Source organism: Phalaenopsis equestris, unplaced genomic scaffold, assembly GCF_001263595.1.
Source record: "Phalaenopsis equestris unplaced genomic scaffold, ASM126359v1 Scaffold000414, whole genome shotgun sequence".
Lineage (NCBI taxonomy): Eukaryota > Viridiplantae > Streptophyta > Magnoliopsida > Asparagales > Orchidaceae > Phalaenopsis > Phalaenopsis equestris.
This window is the reverse complement of record NW_018164855.1, coordinates 712134-739072: the sequence shown is the minus strand read 5'-3', so window position 1 is coordinate 739072 and position 26939 is coordinate 712134. Positions and strand designations below refer to the sequence as shown.

At 35.1% G+C, this 26939-nt stretch overlaps 2 protein-coding genes across 4 annotated transcripts in view; both read right to left on the bottom strand.

Annotated features, from left to right (window-relative positions):
* The window catches only part of LOC110027136 (UPF0307 protein ECA0281), a 30917-nt gene extending 16353 nt beyond the window's left edge, over positions 1 to 14564 (bottom strand). For 2 of the 3 annotated variants that reach the window (XM_020728442.1, XM_020728439.1), the window contains exons 1-3: positions 14144 to 14564; positions 14011 to 14059; positions 13882 to 13933 (exon numbers count right to left, since the gene is read on the bottom strand). In XM_020728442.1, coding sequence (XP_020584101.1) covers positions 13882 to 13933; positions 14011 to 14059; positions 14144 to 14484 — 442 coding nt within the window. In that variant the 5' untranslated portion in view covers positions 14485 to 14564. The remainder of the gene's footprint in view (positions 1 to 13881; positions 13934 to 14010; positions 14060 to 14143) is intronic. The other variant, XM_020728441.1, reaches the window with a different exon arrangement.
* A 7377-nt stretch (positions 14565 to 21941) lies between these two features.
* LOC110027127 (glycine-rich protein 2-like) lies at positions 21942 to 22892 on the bottom strand. Its single transcript, XM_020728427.1, has 2 exons — positions 22395 to 22892; positions 21942 to 22320 (listed from the first exon to the last, which is right to left on the bottom strand). Exons 1-2 carry the CDS (start codon positions 22832 to 22834, stop codon positions 22260 to 22262), a joined length of 501 nt encoding a protein of 166 aa, XP_020584086.1. The 5' UTR covers positions 22835 to 22892; the 3' UTR covers positions 21942 to 22259.
* Positions 22893 to 26939: the final 4047 nt, after the last annotated feature.

Sequence of the window (26939 nt, the reverse complement as noted above, 5' to 3'; positions counted from 1 at the left end):
GAAAAAGTTTACGATAAGGTTCCAAGAGATATCCTATGGAAAGTCCTCGAGAAGAAATGTGTTAATATGACTTATATTCAAGTCATTAAAGATATGTATACTAGAGCTGTTACTTGTGTTCAAACTGAAGGAGGATTGACAAAATATTTTCCTATTTCTGTTGGATTACATCAGGGATCAATTTTAAGCCCATATCTTTTTTGCTTTAGTTAGGGATGGTCTTACTAGACATTTACGGGAGGATGTACCTTGGTGTATGCTTTTTGCTGATGATATTCTTCTCGTGGATAAAACGAGAGAAAAAGCCCAGGAAAAACTTGAATTATGGAGGTCTACATTGGAGTCTAAAGGCCTTCGTTTAAGTAGAACTAAAACTGAATACATGGAATGTAATTTTAGTAGTAATAGCTCTAGTGACAGAAGTGTGACTTTGGGTGATCAAATTATTAAAAGGTGTGAACGATTTAGATATCTTGGGTCCGTTGTCCAAAGCGATGGTGATATAGATGGGGATGTTAATAGTAGAATTCAAGTTGGTTGGTTGAAGTGGAGGAATGCTTCGGGCCTTTTGTGTGATAAAAAAGTACCGCTAAGACTGAAAGGAAAATTTTATAAGATGGTGGTGAGACCTGCAATGCTCTATGGCGCTGAATGTTGGCCTTTAAAAGAGAAGCATAATAATATGTTAAGTGTTGCTGAGGTGAGAATGATTAGGTGGATGAGTGGCTTTACACTTAGAGACAAAATGCGAAATGAATATATTCGTGATAGGGTTGGTGTAGCTCCTGTGACGGACAAAATTAGAGAAAATCGTCTTAGATGGTTTGGTCACATTAAATGTCGACCATCTGATGATCCGATTAGGAGAGTAGATGTTTTAGATTCGACTTATGTTAAGAAAGGCAGAGGTAGACCTAGGAAGACTTGGGCTTATTGTATTAAAAATGATCTTAATTTACTAAAACTAAATGAAAATATGACACTAAATAGGGCGCAATGGAGAAAAAAGATTCATGTAGCCGACCCCACGTAGTGGATTAAGGCTTTGTTGTTGTTGTTGTATTGTTGTCAATCGGGGATATGTTACTCATTATGTCTAGGTCTAGGTCAAAAGAAGCCTAGAACCCATGAACTTGAGGCTACCTCAATCCCCATGACATTCCACATGATTATTCTCATCCTTAGAAAGATTGCAGAATTCCTACAGAATGTTTATTCTTTCAGAATTCGGTGGATGACCCTTTCTTTCCACAACATGACGGTTAGAAGTCGTACTTTCATGAAACATTTTAACATCTCAGTTGGTCATACTAGGAGTAAACAAAGATCGGAGGTTAACCAGAACAATTGGCCATTAAAGCACAAGAAAACATTAACAGAAAATCATCTTAGAAAACCACCACACAAATCATTACCCCTACATCACAGAAACATGAAGAAAAAGTATAGTTACGCATTGTTGAGAAAACCACATATTCAACATCAATGCAGATTTTCATTGCAAGAAATAAGGTAGGAATAAAAACTTACAATAAAATTTGTCATCTCCACATGAGTAGAACCATTTCCTCTCATACATTAAATCTCTCAAGAACTCACGAGAATTTAATTGTGAAAACTCACCTCTCGAGGTTTCAATCCAAAGGAGAGAAACCTAAGAAAACTTTCTCTTATCAAAACTCTACCTTTCTTACAACCTCCAGCCGCATATGATGTCCTAAGATCGAGCTCATGCATTAATTTATAGGCAAAGCCAGGCAAAGTCAAGAAAATTCTTGCCAAAAATGATTTCCACGATCTGTCGTGGGTGTAGCTATTATGACACGGGTGCGTTGAAAGTTGAACACACGAGCAGACATGAGTGCGCGAGATACAGCGCGGGTCGTTTAGACTGAGCGTAGGGACACTGAACACGGCACGAATGCGCAGAAGTTAAAGAGGGTCACCGTCTTGTAGGCGCGCGTGCGCTAGTTTGAAATCCTTGTATTGTGTCCACTTTTGTTCTATTTTGCTCTAGATTCTTCGTTCACCCTACCTCCTGCACAATTAAAACAAAAATACATTTCTCAAGAAAAATATTAGTAAAAAAGATGAAGATACATGGGGAAATGTGCTATCAAAATATCATATATTTCACTCTCATCAGAGAGGAAACCGAAAAGTTGAATATATTCACTCCATGCGGCTTGTCTTCCTTCCAATTTATTTTGATTTTAAAGACACTTCAGACCTTCAAAGAGGACAAATTTGTTAACTAAAAAATAACGACTCCAATGTTGTAGGGCCTTTACGATCGAACAAAATTCCTTATCATATGTTGAATATTTTCTTCTGGGGTCGTTGAGCTTTTCGCTAAAATGGGCTAAGGGATGTCCTTGTTGACCAAGAATGTCTCCAATACTAGTGTTAGAAGCATCAAATTCCACCTCAAACAAAAGATCAAAAGCTGGAATCTTTAAAACTATAGCGGTATATATAACCTGTTTTAAGCAATCAAAATTAAGTTGTGCTTGCTCGGTTCAACAGAAATAGATTGATTTAAGCAATTCCTTTGGCAGGGCAGTGATGATATTGAAGTTCTTGACGAACCAACAATAAAAAGAGGCCAACCCATGGAATTGTAGGAGCAAGGTCGGTCGGTCAGTCCCTTGCGACCGCAACTTTGCTAGAATCCATCTCTATTCCTACTGTCGAGATCACAAATCCCTAGAATCTGATGCGGCCAATTAGGAATTCACAATTTTACTTATTGGCAAAAAGTTGTGATCATAGGACCTCCAAAATACTTTGTAAATGTTGCAAATGTTCACATTTGTTAGAACTATAAAACAAAATATCATCAAAAGTAAATCACCACAAAGCTTCCCATAAAAGGTTGAAAAACTTGATTCGTGAGGTGCATAAATGTGCCCAAAGCTAGGGCTATAAATGAACCAATGCACCCGATGAAGAACTCAAACTCGACTTGATTTACACTTGATCCTGCTCATTCAAATTAGTAAATAAACAATGTTAAATAATTTTTAAAAGCTCGAACCTTAAAGGAACTAAACATTAACATAGTCAAGTTTGTTCGTGAAGAGCTTGTTCATTTATGTTCACGAACAAACTCGTGTATTGTTCAACAAGTAATTTGTTAAGTACTCGATATTAAGTTCGATGATAGCACGTATCATATATGATATATTATTTAAATAAATTTAATTAACTAGAATATTAACTTCTTTGATGATAGCTTGCACATATATGATATATAAATACTCATATATTAAGTTTGTGTGGGTTTTAAATTTGTCATTTTAAGTTGTTTGGTAGAATTTAGGATAAGTCATGCTTAAATGCTACACAAATCATTCTACTAAATAACCCTTAAGTAAGGGATTTATGGCAAAATGAAGGAGAAATGAGATTTAAGATACTGTAGGGTTTAGAGTTTTTAATAAATAAATTAATAGTTGCGATCAAATTTGTAAAACTATTTATTTATTTTTTTTATGAAGATCTAGATACTCGTTTAAATTTTTAGCTCCTTTAAATTCTCATTTACTTCTCATAAACAAATCAACTTCAAACATTGAAAAATTAAACAAGTCAAGCTTGAACAAGATATGAAAACTCGACACAAGCTCAAGTCAAACATGAACAACTAATAATTATACCAAGCCAAGTTTGAACTATGATTTGCTTAGCTCAATTAAAGCCCTACTCAAAGCGTTAGAATGCCAAAATTTCATCACCGTCCACTAACGTTGTTTTTCACTCATCCCCATGTGGCATACATATTTAGCGGTACCCATTTCTAAGATCTATTTTGGAGAAAACAACCACCCTTTTAGTTGATCAAGAAGATCATCCAATCGAGAAATAGGGAAACTTATATATGACAGTGATTTTATTTACAACTCGACTATCAATGCACGTGCGCCATGTGTCATCCTTCTTTGTAACCAAGAGAGATGGAACCGTACACAGGCTAGCACTAAGTCGCACCAAGCCTTTGTGGATCCGTTCAACCAATTGGCGTTGAAGCTCCCCGAGCTCCTTTGGAGACATTTTATATTCAGGCTTGTTGGGGAGAACGAACTAGATAAAAGGTCAATGGCTTGTTGTACCTCTCTTATAAGAGGCAATGCTGTAAGAATCTCTGTCAAATATATATCTTTGAACGATCGCATCAATCCCTACACTTCAGAAGGAGTTGTCAGTGGCTATCAGGCACTCCCGATTATGATCAAGAGGTACCGCATAGTTATCTCCTTAAGATCTTTCAAAAGCAATGAAGAAGTAAAAGTGTTGATTTCAGTCCCCGCCTGAATCTTCTCCTTTATAAGCACTAAAGTGGTTTGAAGTCCCTCTTTGATAAAGGAATAATTGTTAGCATGCCCATCAAGAATTATATGGTGATCATATTAGCAAGGCCAACCAAGAAATGTGAAAAGAGAATTAAATCACATAAAACCTGCTTTTGAACTTTTTGATCGATCAAAAACAAAACAATGCATCGTCAGGTGAGTAGGTGACTTTAATTTCAATCGTCTTCTTGGGCCATGTGAGTTAGATTAAGATGGGCATGGGATGGGGATGGGGATGGGGATGGGGATGGGGATGGGGATGCGTAGTTAGCCCAAGCTTCTCCAACACGATTGTTACAACCACATTCCCATAACTTTTACCGTCGATGATATGGTCACAAACCTTGTCCCAAACTATATTGTAAGTTGTAACCAATCTTTTTTGAAAAATTATTCAACACTTAGGAGAAGTCTTATCACAAGTAATTCCCCTTCATTTGCATGTATGATTTGGTCCCTCATTAGATTAATATCCTCTTCTTCTACGACATCATTTTCCTCTAGATCACACTCCTTCACCAATGAAATAATGCGTCAGTTAGGACAATTTAAGGTTGAGGTCAAATCCATGACATTTGAAGCAAAGTATATCGGATGCAGTAGTGGTCTTTCGGGACTGAAAAGCAATTTTGTTGTTGTTTTCAACATTTTGACCGCCGGAATGTGCCCGAAATTGGACTTATTTACTGGAACCACCCAAATCATCGGTAGGAATGCATATTGGGGTGTTCCTACCTAATTTCTACTGCTTTTTCAACCTTCACTGCAAAGTTAGTCACATCCTATAAGGTCCAGAATGGTTGGATTTGAACCTCATTAGCAATAGATGGTTGTAGGCCACCCAAACAATATGCAATAGTGTGCTCTTTGGGTTAGGTAATATTGCACTTCAGCCACAACTGTTCAAATTCAGCAATATATTCTTCCAGGAATAATTATTATTGATGAAGGTCAAGAAGCCGAATGAAGACTTATTGTCGGTAATGCTCAGGTAAGAACTTTCGTTGCATTTGTCTTCATTTTGGTCCAAGACGTGATCTGTTTATCGAATCATCTTCAACTTATCGCACTAAAGTGAGGCATTCTACAATTTGATCGCCATTAGTTTGAGGATATGTTATCGTGACACCTCATTGAATTCTAGAATTTGTTCAATTGTATGTAGTCAATTGATGAATTCATCGGGATCCAATCTTCCATCAAAATCAGGAATGTCGATTTTGATTTTGAAATGTGAAGGTTTTCGTTGATTTACACGTCTCAACGTATGTAGAGGTTGTTCATCACCACTAGAAGTCTCTTGATGGAATGGGTTATCTTCTTCCTTACCGATCACCTCATGTCTAGATTCATTTTGACATGATTTCAAATATCATTGTTTAAAAAGCACCAATCTTGTTTGCAGATAATGAATTTCTTGTTGCAATTATTCCACAACCAAATCTCATGCTAGACGGACATTGTTTCTCCATGGTGACATCTTCAATTGCTTTTAATCATCGAGAAAGAGAAAAATAACGACTAGACCTGGAGGAGAAAAGAATACAATGACGATTGAAACTACAAGCCTAGTATCCTAGGCATCCTAGGATTCTGGATCATAGAACCTGATGAAAAAAATAGAAAACTAAAAATTTGGAAACCTGAAACAACAATGCAGTTCTTGCAACCACCGAAATTCAGAAAACAGAAAAGAACTAGACAGAATTTCAGAGAAAGGAGACTTTGAAAAATAAATGCAAAAAAAAAGAATGAAATGTGCAAGAGCTCGGATAAGATAAGGAGAAAAGATGTGCAAAAACTATGCTCTGATGCCAAGATCATATCATAACAAGGAAAAATTGAAATCTGTGATTTCAAAAATTCCAGAAAAAAAGTAAGTTGGACAAAAATCCTAAGGAAAAGAAAAAATGTATTAACTGAAAAGAAAGATGGTTGATCACAGTCTGGACGCCACTACAGGATATTGAAAACACTTCTTAGCATGGAAGAATAAAGGAAAGGTTATTACAACCAATCAAAAAACCTTCATCTACTTAACATACAAGTCAACATTATATAGGCAAGCCCTAAACAAAAACAAAAAACAAAAAAAAAATTTAATTACAAGTATGACACCCTGCTAAAAACATAAAATTTTCAGCTCGTGTAACTTACCTTGAACATCATCCTCTCCACTGGCAAGAATAAGATATTCTTATATACATATATTATCTGCTTATAGATGTTTATGAATGTAACCCTGTCAAAATCCTAAAATTTATAATTTAAGCCATTAACATCCTCCTCGGCTTGCTTGTAACATTGAATGAAAACAATGGCATGCTCTAATTTACATGCTAGTTAACATATAATCGCAGCTACTAGCTCAAAAACACTTAAATTGAACAAAAAAATTAAAGAGAAAAGACATATGCCACACTCGTAACATTGTAATATACAAAACTAGCACTAAGGTAATTTTCTGGACAACCAAACCAATGCATTGACGCGTGCCACGATCAAACTAATGAGAATTTCAGAAAAATAAAAAATATGAGTTAGGGTTTTATCATGAATTTTGATATTTGAGTGAGAATTTGAAAATTGTTGAAACAGAGTGCTAGATTTGTAAATAGCAATGTTTCAAGTGTTATGTATTTAATTTTATTTATATGAGAAGGGGTATAAATATTCTCACATGAATCATAGAATAGAAAAGACAATAAAAAGAAAATAACATGAAAGAAAATATATAGCACCTATATCTCCAATTAATCAATTCCTAATAATTACTTGGAGATAAGGAAAACAACAAAAAAAGGGAAGCATAAAATATAAAAAGAAATAAATCTAATCATCATAACCTCTAACTGGAATAAATTAATTGCTAATATAACTTCTAACACTCACTCAAGTTGAAACATGGATGACAAATATGTTCAACTTGGATCTGAAAATATCAAACAATGAATGAGGGAGATTCTTTGTGAAGTAGAGCTTGAAGACTTCATCCCGTATTGGGTAATCAATCTCAAAAATATTTAGGGATATTATTAGTTGATTGCGGTTGTCTTTGACTGTTGTTTCTGCAGTGTCTGTAGGTAGTTGGAAGGCTCCTATAGGTTATATTGCAAGAAAGTGGACAATGTACAAGAAAAGTTGACTTGAAGTTGACTGTGCTTGTCTTCAACTACAGTTTATGCAGTGTTTGCAGGTGGGCGGAAAACTTCCACAAGTAATAGAAAAATACAAGCTGAGAAGTATGCAAGAAAGTAGACAACCTATAGAGAAAACTGCAAGGTATGATTGTAGAGAAAAGAAAGAATACAAACAGAGAAAGTTGCAGGCGATGGCTTGCAAGTAAAAAAGGGAAGCATAAAATAAAAAAGAAAGAACACATGCAAGGAAAACTGCAGGGTATGGTCTTGCAGGCAAAAAAAAAAGAGCACCTGCAGGGAATGTTGCAGAGTATGGCCTGCAAGGAAAAAAGAAGAACACTTACAGGAAAAGTTGCAGGGTATGAAATGCAAAAATTAAAAAAAAAACATTTGCAGAGAAAGTTGTAGGCTATGGCTTGCAAATGGTCTACTGCAGAAAAAAACTCAGGAAGCTCTGGAGGATGGCCTGCTGCAAGGAAAAGCTTCGGAGAAGCGCCCGCGGCAGAGAAAAGCTCTGGAGGAGGGCCCGCAGCAGGGAAAAGTTCTGGAGGGGCCCGCGGCAGGGAAAAGCTCTGAATGAGAGCCTACTATAGCAAAAAGCTCCAAAGAAAGACCAAGTGCAGGTAAAAGCTCCGAAGAAAAACCTAGTGCGGGTAAAGCTCCGGAGGAGGGCTTACCGCAGATTAAAACTCTAGATGAGGGTCTGCTGCAGGTAAAAGCTCCACAGGAGGGCAGCTCGTTACAGAAAAAACCTCTAGAAGAGGGCCTGCTGCAGAAAAAAGCTCCAGAAGAGGACCTGCTGCCGGAAAAACCCTCAGAGGATAGCGTATTGCAGGTAAAAGCTCCGAAGGAGGGCTTGTTGTAGTAAGAAAATCCATACGAGGGTCTGCTATAGAAAAAAGCTCCAGATGAGCGCTTAATGCAAAAAAAAGCTAATCGAAGTCAACTTCATCAATGGCAGTCGCGGCCACCAAAACAAAAGAGGTCTATCGATCCCCAATCATCACCACACATAATAGAAGTAGAGCGAACATGAAGGAGGATGACGACATCACCAGGAAGAAGATAGTTCTGGATAGCCCAATTCACAATGTAGGTGCTTTCTTTGCTCAGATCTACAACAATGACAATCTGACGATGAGAGATAGCAGTAGGGTTCGTCACTGTCGCAGACGAGAAGAAGAGTCGCAGTTATGATGGTTGAATTACCTGTGTAGCGGCAACTGAAGCAAAGGTTGTAGTGAAACGACCAAAACTACAGAAACCTGCTAGGAAACAACAGGGAAGACTGTAGTAGCATGCTGGAAGGTTTGGCGGCAGAAGCCAGTAGAAAAACCACAACAACGGGAGTTTTTGACCAGCGATGGGAAAGGCTGCGGGAGAGAATTCCGACGGTGGGGACTACAAGGAGAGGAAGTTTCCGACGAAAAAACTAAAAAGATGAGGCAGAGGAATGGACTGTAGCACGACAAAGATTGACGGTTGCAATGAATCTGGTGGTAGGAGAATCTAGGGTTTATTTCAAGACTCTTACACAATGTTGACAACGAAATTATTTTATTGACATAAAAGGGGGTTAAATACCCTTACATGAATCCTAGAATATGAAAGACAAGAAAAAGGAAATAACATGAAAGAAACTATATAACACATATAACTTCAATTAATCAATTCCTAATAATTATTTGGACACAAAGGAAACAACATAAAAATTGAAAACATAAAACAGAAAATGAAATAAATTAACTGCTCGTAACAACATAAAATAAGAAAGCATAAAATAAGAAATGAAATAAATCTAAGCCTCATAACATTTAAAAGAAATAAATTATTTCCTTATATAACTTCTAACAAATTTTCACAAAAATAAATATTTATTAATTAAAGAGTTATGTTAGCTTGTCGTCAACGGCGTTTTCCCCCTTGTGCTCCAATAAATCGAGTGGACCCACTAAACCCACACCGAACCCGCCAAATAATTTCAAGACCTATTTTAGACACAAGATTAAAATGATAATTTAATCATTTTTAAGTTAATATTATTGGGTATAAATAGGGTTTAAAATGATTAGGGTTAGGGTATGTGATTGTTGTCTTGAATCTTAAGAGTTAAAGTTTGGGAGAGAATTGTTTATCTCTAGAATTGTAATTTTATCTTTTATGCATTTGGGATCATATTGTTTTGTATCTAGAAAGTAAAATATTTTCTTTTACCCTAATCTTTGTGGAAACTTGTCTCATTCCTATCAAATTGGTATCCCACACTTGGAAGTAATGTCAGCCAAGAAAGTCGATGTTTTGAAGGAGAAATTATAGGAAGAGGTGAGTCAAATCAAACCAGGAATGGAGGAGTGTTTCTCGTCATGGATGGGAGGTTTTCATCCATGGAGGGGCAATTCAAGCCCTGGAAGAAATGATGAAGAAGATCGCATAGTTCCACACAAACTCACCGCCGCCTATCATGGGATCGATCAATGATTTCTAGAGCAAACTCGAGTGGCAGCAGCCGAAAGGAATCAAGAGACATCAGAGTTTTGCAGGGAGCAGCGCCGCCGACTTAAGCGGATCTAGGGTTACAAAATCGAGTGAAGGTGTTTGGAGCAAACTCAAGCGGTAGCAAATGAAAGAAATCACACGACATCAGGACGGCTAGAACAAGAGAAAGCAGAAGGAACGAAATGGCAACATGTGATTTGGTCCTGGAGACAACCGATTCAAAGGAATTTGGCCAGGAGAGATTTTGCGACATCAGGAGACTGGAGTGAACAACAACTATTAGAACGGGATAATGACATGTGATTCGGGAATGGAAAGATCAATTTGAAGGATTTCGATCTAGAACAAAGAAACAAGGTCGGTGGACCCCGACTGAGGGATGCATCCAAACGTGTCAGTGCCTTCTGCTGCAGGAATCATGGCAGCCTTACAGGCGGAATGCGATGATGAGCCTATGGAAACAAACGAGCTGAATATGGGGCGAGCCAGACTTATGGATGAAGAGAAATCAATATGGGTCGAGGAAGAGAACCTAACCACCGCTTCATAAGTGGAACGAACTTTAGTCTAAGAAATTGAGGAGGTGGCTCATGCATAAGGAAGCTGAAGTTGTCGATCTTTGAACGAGATGATGCCTACAGTTATATTTATCATGTAGAGAGATACTTTGTTGTTATTCAACTTGTTGAGATAAAAATTGACAGCAGCGGCTCTATGTTTGGAAGGGAAGACTTTAGCATTTTATTAATAAATAGAATAAGGTCAAAAAATCAAAACATAGAAGAATTAAAAGACTGATTATTCGAGCGTTTTAGAATCATGCATGAAAAAAAATTTACACGAGCATTTTTTTTATTGGTCCAGAAAGAATTTGTCATAGATTATAGGGAAAATTTTGAGATGATATTCAGTCATTTTATAGGACTATCGGAAGTATTATTGTAAAGAAATTTCATGAAGAAGTTGAAGTCAAAGATTCGAACAACACTTCGTGTGTTGAGACAATGAGGATTAGGAAAATTTATAGAGTTAATGCATTTGATTGAAGAAAAAAATGCAATGGAATGGTCTAATAGGAGACACATAATTGGAGCGCTATATTTAAATGCTACAACCATGAAGGTACCAAATACTCAGACATTGGGATTCTAGAGGGAGGACCCACGGAACAGGAATAATGGGTCACGACCAGAAGTAACTTTCAAATGCCTTACAGAGACAAAGATTCAAGAGATTCAAGAGAAGCAAGCCAAAGGGCTAAGCTTTTGGTGTGATAAGAAAATTTTCCCTATGACACAGTTGCAAGGATTGGATTTAGCAGTTCTCACAGTGTGTGATGAGGACAATGCAAAAAATGAAGAAACAGAAGAGATTGTGGTGGGGAAGGAGGAACACCCTCACTTGGATTTGATAGAAATCTCATTAAGCTCGGTGAAGGGGTTCACACCAAACCACACTATGAAACTTCGGGGACAAATCGGGTAGCAGGACGTAGTGATATTGTAGATAGCAGGGTCACCCACAACTTCATGTCCACTCAAGTAGTGGAGCAATTACATTTGAGATTATTGACACAAGAAGCTTTGGTGTAATGATGAGAACGGGATAGGTGAAAAAGAGCTTTGGAATATGTAAACAGCTCATTTTACCAGTGCAAAATATTCAGGTGTTGGAAGATTTTCTTCTCTTGGATTTAGGGAGCACTGATGTTATATTGAGTACAAAAAGGTTTCAATCATTATGGTAGACTAAGATGAATTTGAAGCTCCTGACAAAGGAGTTTCAAAAGGAAGTCAAGAGGATGGTGCTTTGCGGAGACCCTAATTTGTGCAATACCTTGGTGACACTCAAAATCATTGTAAGGAAAATTCAGGATGCAGCATTTGGATTATTGATCGAGTTACATAGCATGTAAGAGACACATGATACGAAATTGGTAGGGATTCCATCACCGGTCCAACAGCTCTACAATAGTTTGCAAAAACATTTCTAATTGCAACGCGAATTGCCTCCTCAAAGGGAACACAAGCATGTGATGACTTTGAGGCTGGGAGTTTCTCCAGTTAATGTGAGTTCATACCGCTACTTCTAGGTGTAGAAGTACGAGATCAAGGGATTGATCCAAGAGAAGTTGGAGGCGCCGATCATACAGCCTAGTGTGAGTCCCTTCTCTAACCCGACCTTGCTAGTGAAGAAGAAAGATGAGAGTTGGCATTTCTATGTTGATTATTAGGCAATGAATAAGGAAATGGTACCTGACAAATTTCCCATCCTGATAATTGATGAGTTGTTGGGCAGATTATTTGGGGCCGCATTACTTTTCAAGATTGATTTGAAGTCAACATACAAATATACAATCAAATTCGGATGTGAACATCAAATGTGCACTAGTGCATGGCTTATCGTTTAAAATTTTCACCTCCCTCGCAATTGGTGATAATGTGCCATCTTCTTCACTTCTCCATATTTTGACTGAGGATGTAGAAGTTCTCTTTAAGTCACTGGAGTTCAAAAGGGTATACCAGGAATCAACATATGGGAAATAATTCATGATTAAATGAAAATAGGTTGTCAAAATATGATGCCACGCGAGAGACATACGACTTGATCCAATAACATTTTTCTCTGTTCTACCTTAAGGGCAAGGTGTCTTATTGGAAAAGGAGTAATGTTAGTCCGACATCTATAGCACTTTTTGTCTCGTGCTTCATTGAGTTGAGTAGTCCTATTGAACCAACACCAAACCCGTCAAATAATTTGAAAACTTATTTTAAGCGCAAAACTAAAAGAACAATTTATTCATTTGTTAATTATTATTATTGGGTATAAATAAGACTTAAGATGATTAGGGTTACAAAATGTGATTGTTGTTTTGAATCTTAGGAGTTAGTTTAGGAGAGTATTGTCTACCTCTTGAATTGTAGCTTTATCTTTAATGTATTTGGTATCGTATTGTTTTGTGCAAGAGGAAAACATTTTATTTTATCCTGATCTCCGTGGAAGCTTGTCTGGTTCCAATCAAATTATTTCCAATAATATAGCAAAGAAATCACTACAAACCATAATTTGTAATTTTTTCTCACACAAAAACAAAAAAAGAGGTTTGCTATTATATGACACTTGATGTCAAGAAATGATTACATGAGGGCGACAAAGATGAGGAAGGTGCCAAAGGTGTGTGTACGAAGTTGTGTAGAGTAGTGTGCATATGCCACTTGTTAACTACTTATTGGTTGATCAATCATCAATACTTCCTTAATCCCCGCAAATAATTTTTCCAAGATGTCAGTATGGTAAGATAAATCCACATTTGAGGAGGCAAAACACATACATTTGGCCAAATCATTTAGTTTAAAAAGTTATAAATTAAGGTAATAAAGATCATTTGCAACATTTCATAGGCTCACAAACTCAGTTTGAAGAAAAAGGCATTTACATAGATACAACTCAATGTCTATGTATTTACAAAGCTAACACCAAAACTTTGCTTTTTAACATTTATGCAACCAAAATCTTTTATATCACATCAAAAATGCCACATTTTTAACTTCTAAAAAGTGAAATGCACCTTTTCATGCATAGGAAAGGGGGTATATACATAAAGGTTGAAGTATAGGTGCTAGATATGTAAATATATAGGATTGAGTGGCATGTATGTAAATCTTCCTTGAAGAAATATTCAGCTTACAATCTCAGTCTGAAGAAAACATTTAATCCTCCATATACAGCATTACCAATCATCCATTGCAACTATGTAATTTATGAGAATTCACAAAAAAAAAACGTCACTTAGCAGAAACGAATCAAGAATTGGAATATATTCACTCTGCCAAAAAAATAACTGTCATCAGGAAAATGAGTAAAATGGAGAGTCAAATAATCCAATACATTACCAATAAAATTAAATTGCCGCCTCCTTCCTTCTCGAACATCAGGACCCAATCTCTGAAAACCAAAAATATTCAATCAAATTACAACAAAATCTAAATGATGTAGTAAACAGGTAGAGTCCAACTCGGAACCTTCACCAGCAAAATGGCATCCAACACCTCTCGTTCGAGAGAAGCAGCCCTAAAATCCAAAGTAAAAAAAAAAAAAAAAAACCTAAGTAATTCATAAAGCCCAAAGGAATCTTAATCGATGGAACAATAATACCTAAGTATGCTTTTAATCTGCGGAAGGGAAAACGTCGAGAGGTCCATCCCCCAGCGAACAGCCCGGCGAGCCTCTCTCTTGAGCTCATTGCGACTCTTCTTGAAAGAATCTCTGCTATTTTTCAGCCCTGTATCATCGTCTCCGATATCGCTGCCGTCTGACGGCGGCGTCAGAGGACGGAGCGCGTGTGAACGGATAGAGAAGCTTTCATTTAAGGTCGAAGTGGAGAAGAAGAAACCATAGGGTGTTGGGGAAATGGTAGAGAATACATGAGGAGCTAGACCAGAATAACGCCTCGATAGAGCACTAGTGGCCGTGGCGATCGCCATCGCCATGACCATCTTCCCTGCCGTTTATTTCCCTAAAAATAAGCTGTGCCGAATCGTGGAGTCGAACAGCGAGCTGACTTGTGATTACCTTTACTAAATTACACGAGAAGAAGCACCTTGTTGTTACTTTAATTTTTGGCATTACTGTAAGCCAGATCAGAAGAAAAAAAAAAGAAATTAAAAAAAAAGTTTGCAATTGTTAGACGGCATGGTTATCTAACTTACTACGGTGTAAAAAATTTCATCATATTTTTTATCTCCCAAGGGACTGGATATTCGTCAAGATGAAGATTTGTTGGGTTTATATATTTCTTCTAACGGGTTGGATATTCGCCAAGGTGGGGATTTGTTAGGTATGGCTCATATACCAGAATTTAGAGTCTCTTGAAATTGAAGAGTTGTATCTCCAAGAATGAAGATGAGTGTCTATTGGAGTGAAGATATGTGTCTCTTGGTGTGAAGAGTTATGTCTCTTGGAACGAAGAGGTGTGTCTCTTGGAATTTAATAGGTTGGGGGAGCGAGGGCGTGTTGTTAATTTTATCTATGAGTTTTATCTATATATATGATGTGTAACTCTATGGGTATGAACTGGACTCCTCTGAAATAGTGAATTCGCCGCTCTGCTCCCGATAACGTAGGCATCTTTGCTGAACCTCGTTAAATCTCTGTGTTCTTCTGGTTTTGTGTCGATTCCTGTTTTTCTTCACCTTTCTCAACACTAACCACTCGAAACTGAAATTTTTGTTTATATTAATTAAGGGAGAAAATAAACGGCTAACAACAGCTATCACATCCCATTGTTTGTTCTTTAGTATTTGATCTTGGCTGCTTGTTTTTATTCATCTTTTTGAAAATTTTGTTACAACTTTCTTTTTTTCTATGTTTTTTTCTTCTTTATTGTGTTTTGTTACTAATTTTCTTTTGTAATTATTCATAGGTACTTTCTTCCTGCCTTGTTAGTTGTGTGAGTTGTATTTGTGCATGAATCTCTTCATTTTCTACTGATAAAATTGGGCATTTTTCCAAAAAATAAAAATTCAAGGTTTTTGTATGAAAATTATTAAGTGTCGATCATTACAGGTCCAAATTGTCTGAATTTAGTTGTCATCAGCTCATTTGGATCGTCGTCCGGACATATGATCGTTGTACATAATAAAATCTTATTTAATAGCAAATAATAATAATATTTACCACCGGATTTAAAATCCTTAAACTTAATTCTCGATTTATTAAGGGGATATTAGATTCGCATTTTAATTAAGATTTACATTAAGATTTAGAATAAGTCCTACGTTAAAAAAATATAAATTGAATCCCATCTTCAATAAAATTTGATTTTTTTTTGTAGATTTTGATGTAAATCTTGGATTTAGTAATGCAAATGTATATTTATGTTTTAAAGAGATGGGGATGGTAATAGTTTTTTTGCAATGTTACATAATTCACTCCTATGTATATAAATATGAATATTTAGAGGTTAAATGTGCAATGATATAAGAATTGTGTGGAATGCATGACTCAATGCCCAAAAGAAGTTTCATCTATTTGGACCTCCATAGAAGCATGCAAAGTCAAATCTTTTAATCCTTGCTTAATTCTCTCAAACTCATAAATAGTTAGATAAGCCTTACAATTTTGTCTTAATATATCACTTCCATAACTTTCATAACATAAATGGATGCATGTTTACACACACATATATTTATAAGAAAATGATAAGTAACTTCTAGACATATAGTGTCCGTTTGGGGCGGCGGTGCGACACCGCTCACTAATTGTGTCTGTTTAGGTAAACTGTATTTTGACACATGTTTAAAAAAACTCCCGCTAAAATCTGTGTTTTCCCACCACTCCTCGCTAAGTGCGGCGGCAGCTTTCTAGTTATAGTTTAACTTTAAAAAAATTGTATATTTGTAACAGTCACTATAATTTTTTGAGCAACAGATTATTATTCAGTAGTTTCATAGTTGTTTTTTAATAAGTTGTAGCTGCCCCAGACAAATCCATAGTCATGGCTCAATTAAGATTCTAGGAATCCATCCTCACGACTCATGAGACTTTAGGTCTATTTAGCTACAAAGGTAATCAACCCAACATAACTTAAAACATAGTCTTGATAACCCTTGAGTTGTGTGGTTCATTATTACTCCATAGACCTTAAGCTTGGCGAGACTCTATAAAATGAAATAAAACATAGAACAAGGCTTACTTTCATCATACGAATTGAGTCTGCACTATCATCAATCATCATTAGAGTCTTTAACCATATATTTTAGTAACTTGTGACATGCCATTATTATTTTATCACATATTTAAGTAATATGCCAAAATTCAAACAAATCATGTCACAAGTACGCAAGTTTGGCCAAAATCATATTTGAATTATCTCTCTCAAGAGCTCAGATCAAAATCATCTCGTGGCTTATTATGTTCTAGAATTGAATTAAATCAAGTTGTATCCGACTTGAAATAAAAAATAAAGCCGACTAAAGTTTGAGCTATTTGGATCCATTTCAGCTCGAAATTGATCAAGATGGCTAAACTTGAGTTATTTGGATCTGTTTCGGTTCGCAATGGGCTTGTAGCTCGTTATATTTATTTATTTTTTCATTATATATAACTTTATAAATAAAAAATAATACGAGCTGATCTTAAGCAAGTTCTAGTCCATCCATGTATGGCTCAAATCCACACGAAAACAATTCTATCGAAAGATTTTTCTCATAGCTTGGCTCAATTATTTTAATCCGAGCTAAAATTTGAATCAATTTTCGAGCGATTAACGATCTTCAAGCTGAAATCAAAGCCCTACTCTCAAAATTCTTTGACAAATGATTTTCCTTCCTAAAGAATCCACTAAATTCATATTTATTTACATTTCTAACACATAAATTATCATATTTACATACCCAACACACATATCTAACAACACATCAAAAATATTGATATTACTAACTCTTTAAATTTCAAATTAAGCCCTTCGTGCATATTTATAACACCAATTTGCTATAAATATAAACATCAAATTTAAGGGTTAGATATGTAATATATAAAAAAATTTATAAAATATGTGTAAATTTATCTAAATTTCAATTAGCGATTATATATGAGAATGACCTGGCTCATTGGTGCGGTCTCTGGCATAAGTCCCTCAGGTCAGGGGTTCGAATCCTGTGAAGCGGGCTCTTCGGATCAGGAGCAAGCACACCAGGATTTTCAACCCTTAAAGGGGGTCGATATTTGGTGCCCGTTGACCAAATATTAATTCACCTTTTTAAATACACATACAGATAAATACATACAAATAGATACATATACATATATATAATATGTGTGTGTGTGCGCGCCACGTATCCTGGCGTGTTGGTTAGCATCCATGGCATGAGACCCCTCGGTAAGGGGTTTGAATTCCCTCTGACACAATTGACCTTAAGGAGGTGGTACTTGAATTGTTAGGCACAGTAGAGGTGGCTTGAGACTCGTATAATATTATATATATATATATATATATATATAATATAATATATATGCTAAAAGAGTAAAAAGTAAAAAATTGAATCTAAAAGAGTAAATTCCATCTATTATACATGACATTTATTCTATGATGTGTTATTATTTAATGTATATTTTTTTTATTGATGCTCACTTTCAATTATTCGGTTTCCGCACGGTCCCTTTTGGTGGAGAGTGGCTACATTGTCTTTCTTTGGCTCTCTAAGTCGATTGATTTTCTATTGTTGTAGTTTTTGCTCGATATTTTCTAGAGTTTTGGCGATGCACGATCATACCCAAATGCTCTTATCGAGACTCAAAAAACGATTTTAGATTTTATATCAATTATTGTCATATGATATTTAAGACCTCTGATGTTGATTTTGTTACTTTTGGATGCTTGGAATTGATTCAATTGAAATGTACTCTACTCTTTCATAACCTCTATATTCTATTCTTTGATGTTTACATCATGAATGCAAAATGTTTGCCTATTTGCTATATGCAATGTTATCTTTTGTAATGTGATGTTGATGTTATTCTTTGTATGGCCATCATTTTTCTATTATGATGTTTTATGGACATTGGGCCCTACTCCTTGTTGATTGTAATATAAAATCATTTAACCCTCTATAATTAAAATATTATCAAAATGATAAAATAATGATATAACAATAGAAAACATAAAACAATTATAGTTAAGAATCCAGTCGACCAGGACCAGAAGGTCGTAAATCTCTACAACACAAAACCACACAAGAGCTGCGCCCCTATGCCAAGTCGCGACGCCCTTAGTTCTCTCAATATCACACGAAATTGATCGTGCGGGACGAATATGCGATTTGATCAATTCGTTAGTCTAAAAATCAAAGTGTGAGTTTGATAGGTTCTAAACGGTTCGCAACTAAAAAGGAATTGTTATATTATTCGAAGCAGCCTTACCACAGGCTCAAGATCAAATCGATTTTCTAAAATTTGATAAATTGTCCATTGATGCATAGAATTATAAGATTCCATAAGCAAATTAAACTTAATTATAATACACTTAAATAAAATATAACAAAATATTGAAATTAAATTCAAATTAATTCAAAATTTTTCTTAAATTTTTTAAAACAATAATACCATGCACATATAATCCTAAGAAATTAAAAAATCATAATAAACTCCAAAGCAAAAAAGCAGTTAAATCAAATAGACATAAATATTAATTCTTATTTGCAACTATGGCATTCAATCAAAAATATATAAGAATTGGGTGGTGTGTATGTAAATTCTTCTATCTTACAAGTTATATCTTTATTTATTTATTTATTTATTTATTTATTTATTCCTGTTTCAATGGGATGGGCACCATGTGCACAGTATAAAGTTATGACACCCGGCAAAAATTAACAGGCAGTGTGCATATAATTGTCATATGCAAATAAGCGTCTCTTTGGGGTAGCTTGTGTGTCTAAGGATAATAAACTTATCCTGAAACGCGGCCCGCAGGTCGAAAATCAAAACTCGTACAAAAACACGCAAACCAAAAGATTAGGCGGCGTTTTCAAAAATATCGCCGCACTTATAAGCCGGCCCAAATGAGCCCTAAAACATGGAGCATTTGCATGTATAACAAGAATAAAAAATTTACTTTTACATTCATACCTCTCAAACCTAAACCCTAAACAACCAAAAAAAATAACAATTATGCATTTAAAAATGAAAATAAAGATGTCAGAATTGCAAATACATAAGAATTTAGTGGTATATATGTAAACCTTCATTAAAACATTATTCAGAGTCTCATCAACTACTCACCACAATAATTCAAAATAGAAGATCATAATTCATCGTCGTACAACAATAATATATACAATCCACGTGAATAGTATTATTTATTATAATATTTAAGGCCATTTCCATATATACCACAATTTTTGTATATTTACATATCTAACAACTAAACTTTTCATATTTATATTTTTAACACTCAAACCATCATATCAAAAACAGCACAAACACATTGTAAATGCGAAATACATATTTTGAAGCATAAATTTTTAATACTATGGTGTCATATATGTAATCAAACATCAAGTATGATATGTAATTTCTCTAATTTATACTGTTCTCTTCTATTTCCTTTATATATATATATATATAGAGAGAGAGAGAGAGAGAGAGATACTCATATATTAGCAAAACAAAAAAAAATTTACATTCATGCTACACAATTCCTATGTATTTATATATCTAACCAAACAATTCTTAAGCAAAAAAAAAAAAAAAAGTTTAGGTGTTAGATAAATAAAAAGGAATCAGTTGTATGTAAATTTCCCAATTTGCATTTTAATCCTTGGATGATTGCAGAAATTGATCCTTTTCTACTTACGGTTTGTTTATTATGATGTTGTTTTTAGAGGATTAAACTGCTATAAGAACTAATAAATCCTACTTAATCCTAAGAAATTGTTAGAATCTCGATTAAGGCTGGACTAACAATTTTTAATTATAATTAGCAATTGGTTTAAAGCATGTGCTTTGAATGCTATTAATCAAAACAATTTTGGATTTAAGCATAAGACAAGTAGTAATGAAGAGCGTTAAGCAAAATGGGGCATTTACATACATACCCACCCAAAGTCCTATGTATTTACATATCCAAAACCTAAACTTTGGCAGGCTTAAATCCACTATTATCTCTACTAATCCCATTTCAAAGCACAAGCTTAAACCCACTGTTAGTTGCAATTAAAATTTGTTAATCCCACCTTCATTGAGATTCAAACAGTTTATTAGGATTGATTGGAGCTTATTAGTTGTTAAATCAGATAGTTAGCAGTTTAATCCTCTCAAAATTTAGGCGGTGTTTAGTGGTATATTTTTTATAGGATTTAGAGATTTAACTTAAATCAATCCAAACACCAAATAAAATGAAAATTAAATCCAACGCTCAGTTAAATTGAATTTTCTCATGTTCCACATTTTTTTCTCGCTATTGTCACTTTTATGTCGTAAATCCAAATTTATTAAATCCGATTACAAGGCAGATTCATTCTTTTATTGCTCGTGAGTTCATCAATCGCACAATGAATTGAATAAATTTAGATTTATTTGATTTGATAAATCCTAATTAACGTAAATCCAAGTTACAGCCAAACAACATCTGAATATGGATTTGGAGGGTGTTTGGTAGCATAGTTTTAACAGGATTTGCCCATGGATTTGATTTAACTCAAATCCAATCACACCCAAAAAAAAAAAAAAAAAAAAAATCCAAATTTAGCCGTTTTGTCTTCTCTTCAGTCGTTCTGTCTGCAAATTCAGATTTATCAAATCCAACAGAAAGATGGCTTTGCCAAATTTACGTTACCGTTACTTGTAACCTTCGCTCAATAAGAGCTCGCCGGAAATCCGGATTTGATAAATACTACTTAATCAGATCGCGCAGATATAAACACCCTAAGAATTTACTAAATCTCACTCACAACCAAACAGCCTCGTAATAAACAAACCCTGAGCAGAAAACTGTCAATTTCTACAATCACGAGTGCTAAAAAGCAATAATATAGACAAAAAGCAAGGTAATGTGCACAAAGCAAACACAAAAATAAGACCGCATTGCCCAACAAGTAAACTTAACATTTCAGGCATTATAAATGGCACAATATTCGAAATCCAATCAAATAGGGCAAGCATTTGCTCGGAATCCTATTTCAGGCATGATTTTAACAGCATTCCGTTAAATCCCGTGAAATTTATTTATGGTAAATATAAATCTACTGTTTTGAAAATTACAGTTTGCCCCTTATTGACTAAAACAATGATTTACCAAAATCTAACTGATTCAAAGATTTCTGACTGAAAAATAGCAAGTATTGAAGCAAAAAAGCCAAAAAAGTTCATCACTTTTCAGCAAGATTTCACAGCAACGACGCCAAAAATCACATCTTTTGAGCCACTCGAGCTTCACTAAATCAAACTTGCAGAATGACTGGAAATAGCTTGGACTCATATATAAAGCACATCATTCATACAGTTCATATTACACATTCCCTTGTCAAAAAAAAAAAAAAAATCACCAAAAATGAACAACAAAACCTAACCAAAACCAAATCGCATGATTCACGTCCAAGTTATAAATAAAAAAAGACAAAAAAACCACAATCTTCATGCCCTACCAGAGCATACAACACAAAAATATAAAAGAAAAATAGAGGAGAAACACAAGGGAAGCAGCCCATATCATCAAACTACAAGATAATCTAACGAAGCAGAAACAAAAAAGTAAGGAGATGTAGGTAAAGTCTCACTTCGGACCAGATGGGCACTCCCTCGCGAAATGGCCAGTTTCTCCACAGGTAAACACATCTAGAGATATGAGGGAAACAATAAAAAAATTTCAAAGTAAAAGAATAACATAATGTCCTCCTCCTCCTCCTCCCCCCCCCCCCCCCCCCCCTCCCCCCCACCATACCCCCCGCCATCGCCACCCCTCCAACCACCTCCCCTACCTCCACCACCACCGTTAAACCCGTATCCACCTCCACCATACCTTCCACCCCCTCGTCCACCTCCACCACCACCACCACCGCCATACCCATCCCTCCGGCCCCCACCGCCGCCGCCTGACGTGTTGCCTCCCTGAACAAAATCCCCATCAGGTCCCGTCACATCAACGGCCTTAGTCCGTCCATCCTCCGACTCCGCGATGCCGAATTCAACCGGCTCTCCATCAGCCAGCGTTCGGAACCCATCCGCCTTGATAGATGATTGATGCACGAACAGATCCTCTCCTCCATCATCCGGCGTTATGAATCCGAACCCTTTGCTTCCGTTAAACCACTTCACGACTCCCTTTAATCGAACGCCCTCCTGCGCCATCTTCGATCTGTCCGCTCAGATTCCTACCAGCCGAAACCCTAATTGAGCGCTGTCTGAGAGATTGCTGCGTTTTATAGTCGGAGAGAGGAGAAGATGGGGGGTTGAGAATTTCGGCATCGGACGGCTGTAAATGAAAGTTATGTTTCATTATAGCCGTCGGATTTTAAGGGGTTTGCGGCGTGAATCTGTTGATAGCCGGCAGAATTAATTACGACTGGTAAAATTGTTCCCTTGCGATAAATGCGGATGACTGCATTTACAATTTTGTAAATAGTTATTTTATTTAGAAAAAAAAATTAATTTCCCAATTTAGAAGGTAGAAAATAAAATATTTTGTTTTTTTTAATTTAAATATTGTTATTCAAATTATTTGCTTCATCAATTAAAATTTTAAATTAAATAAATATTTTTTATAGAAAAATTTAATTTTTATTTCAATAATAGATAGGATATGTTTTTATATCTTTTTCTGAGTGAATTTAATTAAAAATATATACTAATTGCATGTATTAATTTTTGCACTTTAGATATGAATCTAGCCTCTCAATGAATAAATCAACAAGCTAACATTCCTTGTAAATGATTATTTTTATTGCATTTATAGTAATTATTCAATGAATATGTGTTTAATATTTATGGAAATAATATATAATATTTATTATTGTAATATTTTTTCATGATTAAAGATATTTTCATTTATTTTGTTTTTTTTTTATTCTCTTTTATTGTTTATAAATGTAAGCTATTTTTAGTTGAGGGTTCATATTACAATTTAATGATTTTCCCCTCCTTAGAAGTGCATTTTGCCCCCACTCTAGTAATTGGTCTGCAAATGTTGCTTTAAACTCGATCAAATTTGTGCTTTTAAAATGTGGATCGGGATAAAACTTTAAACTATCCCTTATTTATTGATTTACTTTTATTCAGTTACACATTATTTATTTAAATTTGTAAGAAAATAATTTATTTTCTTAATAAGTTTGCCCCTTAAAAAAATAAGCATGTACCACCCTTGTAGAACATATGGATGAAAAAAAGGATTGTTGAGCAATTGGTATTATAAATTAAGTCAACAATTTGTAAAATCTATGTTAAAAGTCAAATTGGTTCATAAATTTTAAAAGTCATGTTGCATAATGGTCAACAGCATACATTGTAATTGATTTTTTTTTTCATTTTTCAAATACAAATAACATTTTTTTTGTGCTTAATGAAAAAAATAATAATTTATGATTTTAAGTGAGATTCTTTTTTAGTAGAAATCTTGTATTATACTTTATGAGATGTATACATAATTAAACTAAGGGTTTATGACAACAAGCATTTAGATCCAACTTTGAGACAAGTTTTACTTGTTTAGTTAGTAAAGCAAATCAAATGTTATATGTGCATCAAAAATATGTCTAAACTGTGCGTGAGAAAAGAACAAGACGAAGGCAGATCCACGTTAAGGATATCATGAGACACACCTCATTGAACGAGCCAAGCTGTGTGAGTCAAGCCAACTAAGCCTAAGCCAACCAAACCAAAAGGCAGACAAGAAGACAACCGTCAAGCCAACTAAGCCTAAGCCAACCAAACCAAAAGACAGACAAGAAGACAACCTGGTAATCCAAGTGTAGATCATATGATCAAGTGAGTGACTAGGTCATCCACTGCAGGAAAGCGGACTTGATGTGATAGTTTGTCCCATAGTGGAGTCGATTTAATGGAAGACTTAGTTCCACAAAGTAACTCTAATCATCCAACGGAGACCCAAAGTCTGCCCAACTAGGATCGAAGATAGTCAAACGGGTTGAATCACTCGACTGAGCCCTACCGATTAAGCTCAACCGACCGAACATACCTAATTGAGCCAAATCAGCTAAGCTTTATCGGTTGATCCAAAAGGTAACGAGATAATAGGTCAGTTGCTATAAAATATTATAAATGCCCTATTACATCTCCTCTTCAAATGGGGGTAAAAATATAATGGCATTATATTACTACCTCCTCTACAAATAGGGAAAATATTTTATGAAAAGATATTATTATTCATTATTATTCAACACACACGCACACTCTCTCATCACTTACATTACATCTCTTTGGTGAGATTCACAGGCACCAGAATTATAGGTGGTTTTTTCTTTCTTCACATTTATTTCAAGTTACGCTAGTTTTGATGCTCAAGTCCGACGCATACATAACTAGGAACATCAAGTGAGTGGCCCTAAATATAAGAGATACTAATACATACAAATATGTAGGAATAATCTAAAAGAAATCGGAAGCACGAAACATTTTTTTTTTTTTTGGATTTTCCAACACAAAATATAACACACAAAAATACAACATAACAATTTACATGTATAAAACATAATGGTTCAACTAAAATCTCTCTAACATTGGAAATTCAATATTGTTCCTTGATAATGGAGCCAAAAAATTGATGCAACGAAAATGCTATGAAGCACGACGATACACGAAAGTATATGTGCCGACCAAATAGTATTAAGAAGAGTTTGTTTTTCAATTCCACGGGGAACGAATGAACTCATAAAGTTTTAAAAAGTTATGGTCTGCTGATTTTGAGTATAGCCCGATGGTTCAAATTTTATTGATTTTAAAGTTTCTAAGTTTTTTTTTCCCAAAAATTAACACTTATAGCCAGTTTTGAGTTTGAATAAGTGATAGAAAACCCATATTGAATTTGTTATATACAAATCAAATATATCTGAGAAACTCTAATGAAATTTACAATATGAAATAACACTTTTCTTATCCCGTCGTGGTGGTCATAAGAAAATTAGGATTTCATTTTGCAGTTGGTCTCCTAAATATGCGAAAAGCAACTGTCTGCAATTTGTTTTTTGCACAATCTCACTATCTTGACCATAATAGTTATGTTCTCTTGTAGTTACGTAGGTTAATATAATTGTTCTACCAGCATTACCCCATAATACTATATCACGACCCATTTTAACATACCAAGTAACTAATTTAGAAATAAATTACATCAGGAGATTAAACTATAAACTTAATATCTAAATTATACACAATAACATAACAAAATTGATATTATTTTGCATAAAATCCAATCTAACGGAGAGAGAAGTTTAAGTCATGGTTATTACATATGAACACAACAAACATTACATTTTAAATTTAATATTAAAGAGATAGAATCTTGTCGATGTTATTCGTTATACAAGAAACTCTTTGAGTTTCCACCAACTTTGAATTTCAATAATTATAAACGCTTACTTGTTCTCTCTTATAAAAACTCTCACACGCACTCACATTCTTCTAGGATCCATCCAACAAAGCATGTTGAATTTGACAAGCGTTCTCCTCAAACTTTTGTCCCAATTTTCTAATTGTTAAGTTTTAGAACATTCTACAATGACTATTTATCCCCAAATAGTTCAGTTAATGCATCTTTATCATTCCATCTATGAAGCGACATAATTCAAGATGTTGAACCACAATCTTATGTCTATGAGCGTTTGGGCGTGCAAAGCTGGTGCATATGCCCTTTTTTCTCCATTTTAGGTGGCTATAGTTGGGGGCGCTAGGGCTGTAAATGAGCCGAGTTTGAGTAAGCTCAGGCTTAGCTCATGTTTTACTTGTTAAAAATTGACTGGTGTTTAGAATTACTCGTGAACAATGTGTTCGTGTTTAGTTTGATTTACATATTTTTATTCGTGTTCGACTCGCATTCGACTGGAAATAGCTCATTTGAATTAATTAAAAAAGATAGATGTATGGAGTTAGATTCAAACTTGCACTACTTCTATGCAGTCGAAGTTGCGGACCCCATACTTTATGTCCCGTATACATGTTTAAGAAAGAATTTAAAAATACAAGTCATAACGTATAAAATTAATCCACAAAACCTCAATAAAAATATAATAACGTGGATGACAGATAGTTCATAAATGAGGATGTGACATATGTCTATCATCAAAGTCGATTTTGTCTTTTGTGTTTGATAGTTCCAAGGATTGCCTCACGAAGAGATATAGGCTGGTGTGTCAAACCGGTCAGTTCATTAAATGAAGCTGACAGACGAGTTCAATGAATTAGTTTGCCAAGTCTTGCAGGTCAGCTCGGCAGCATGAGC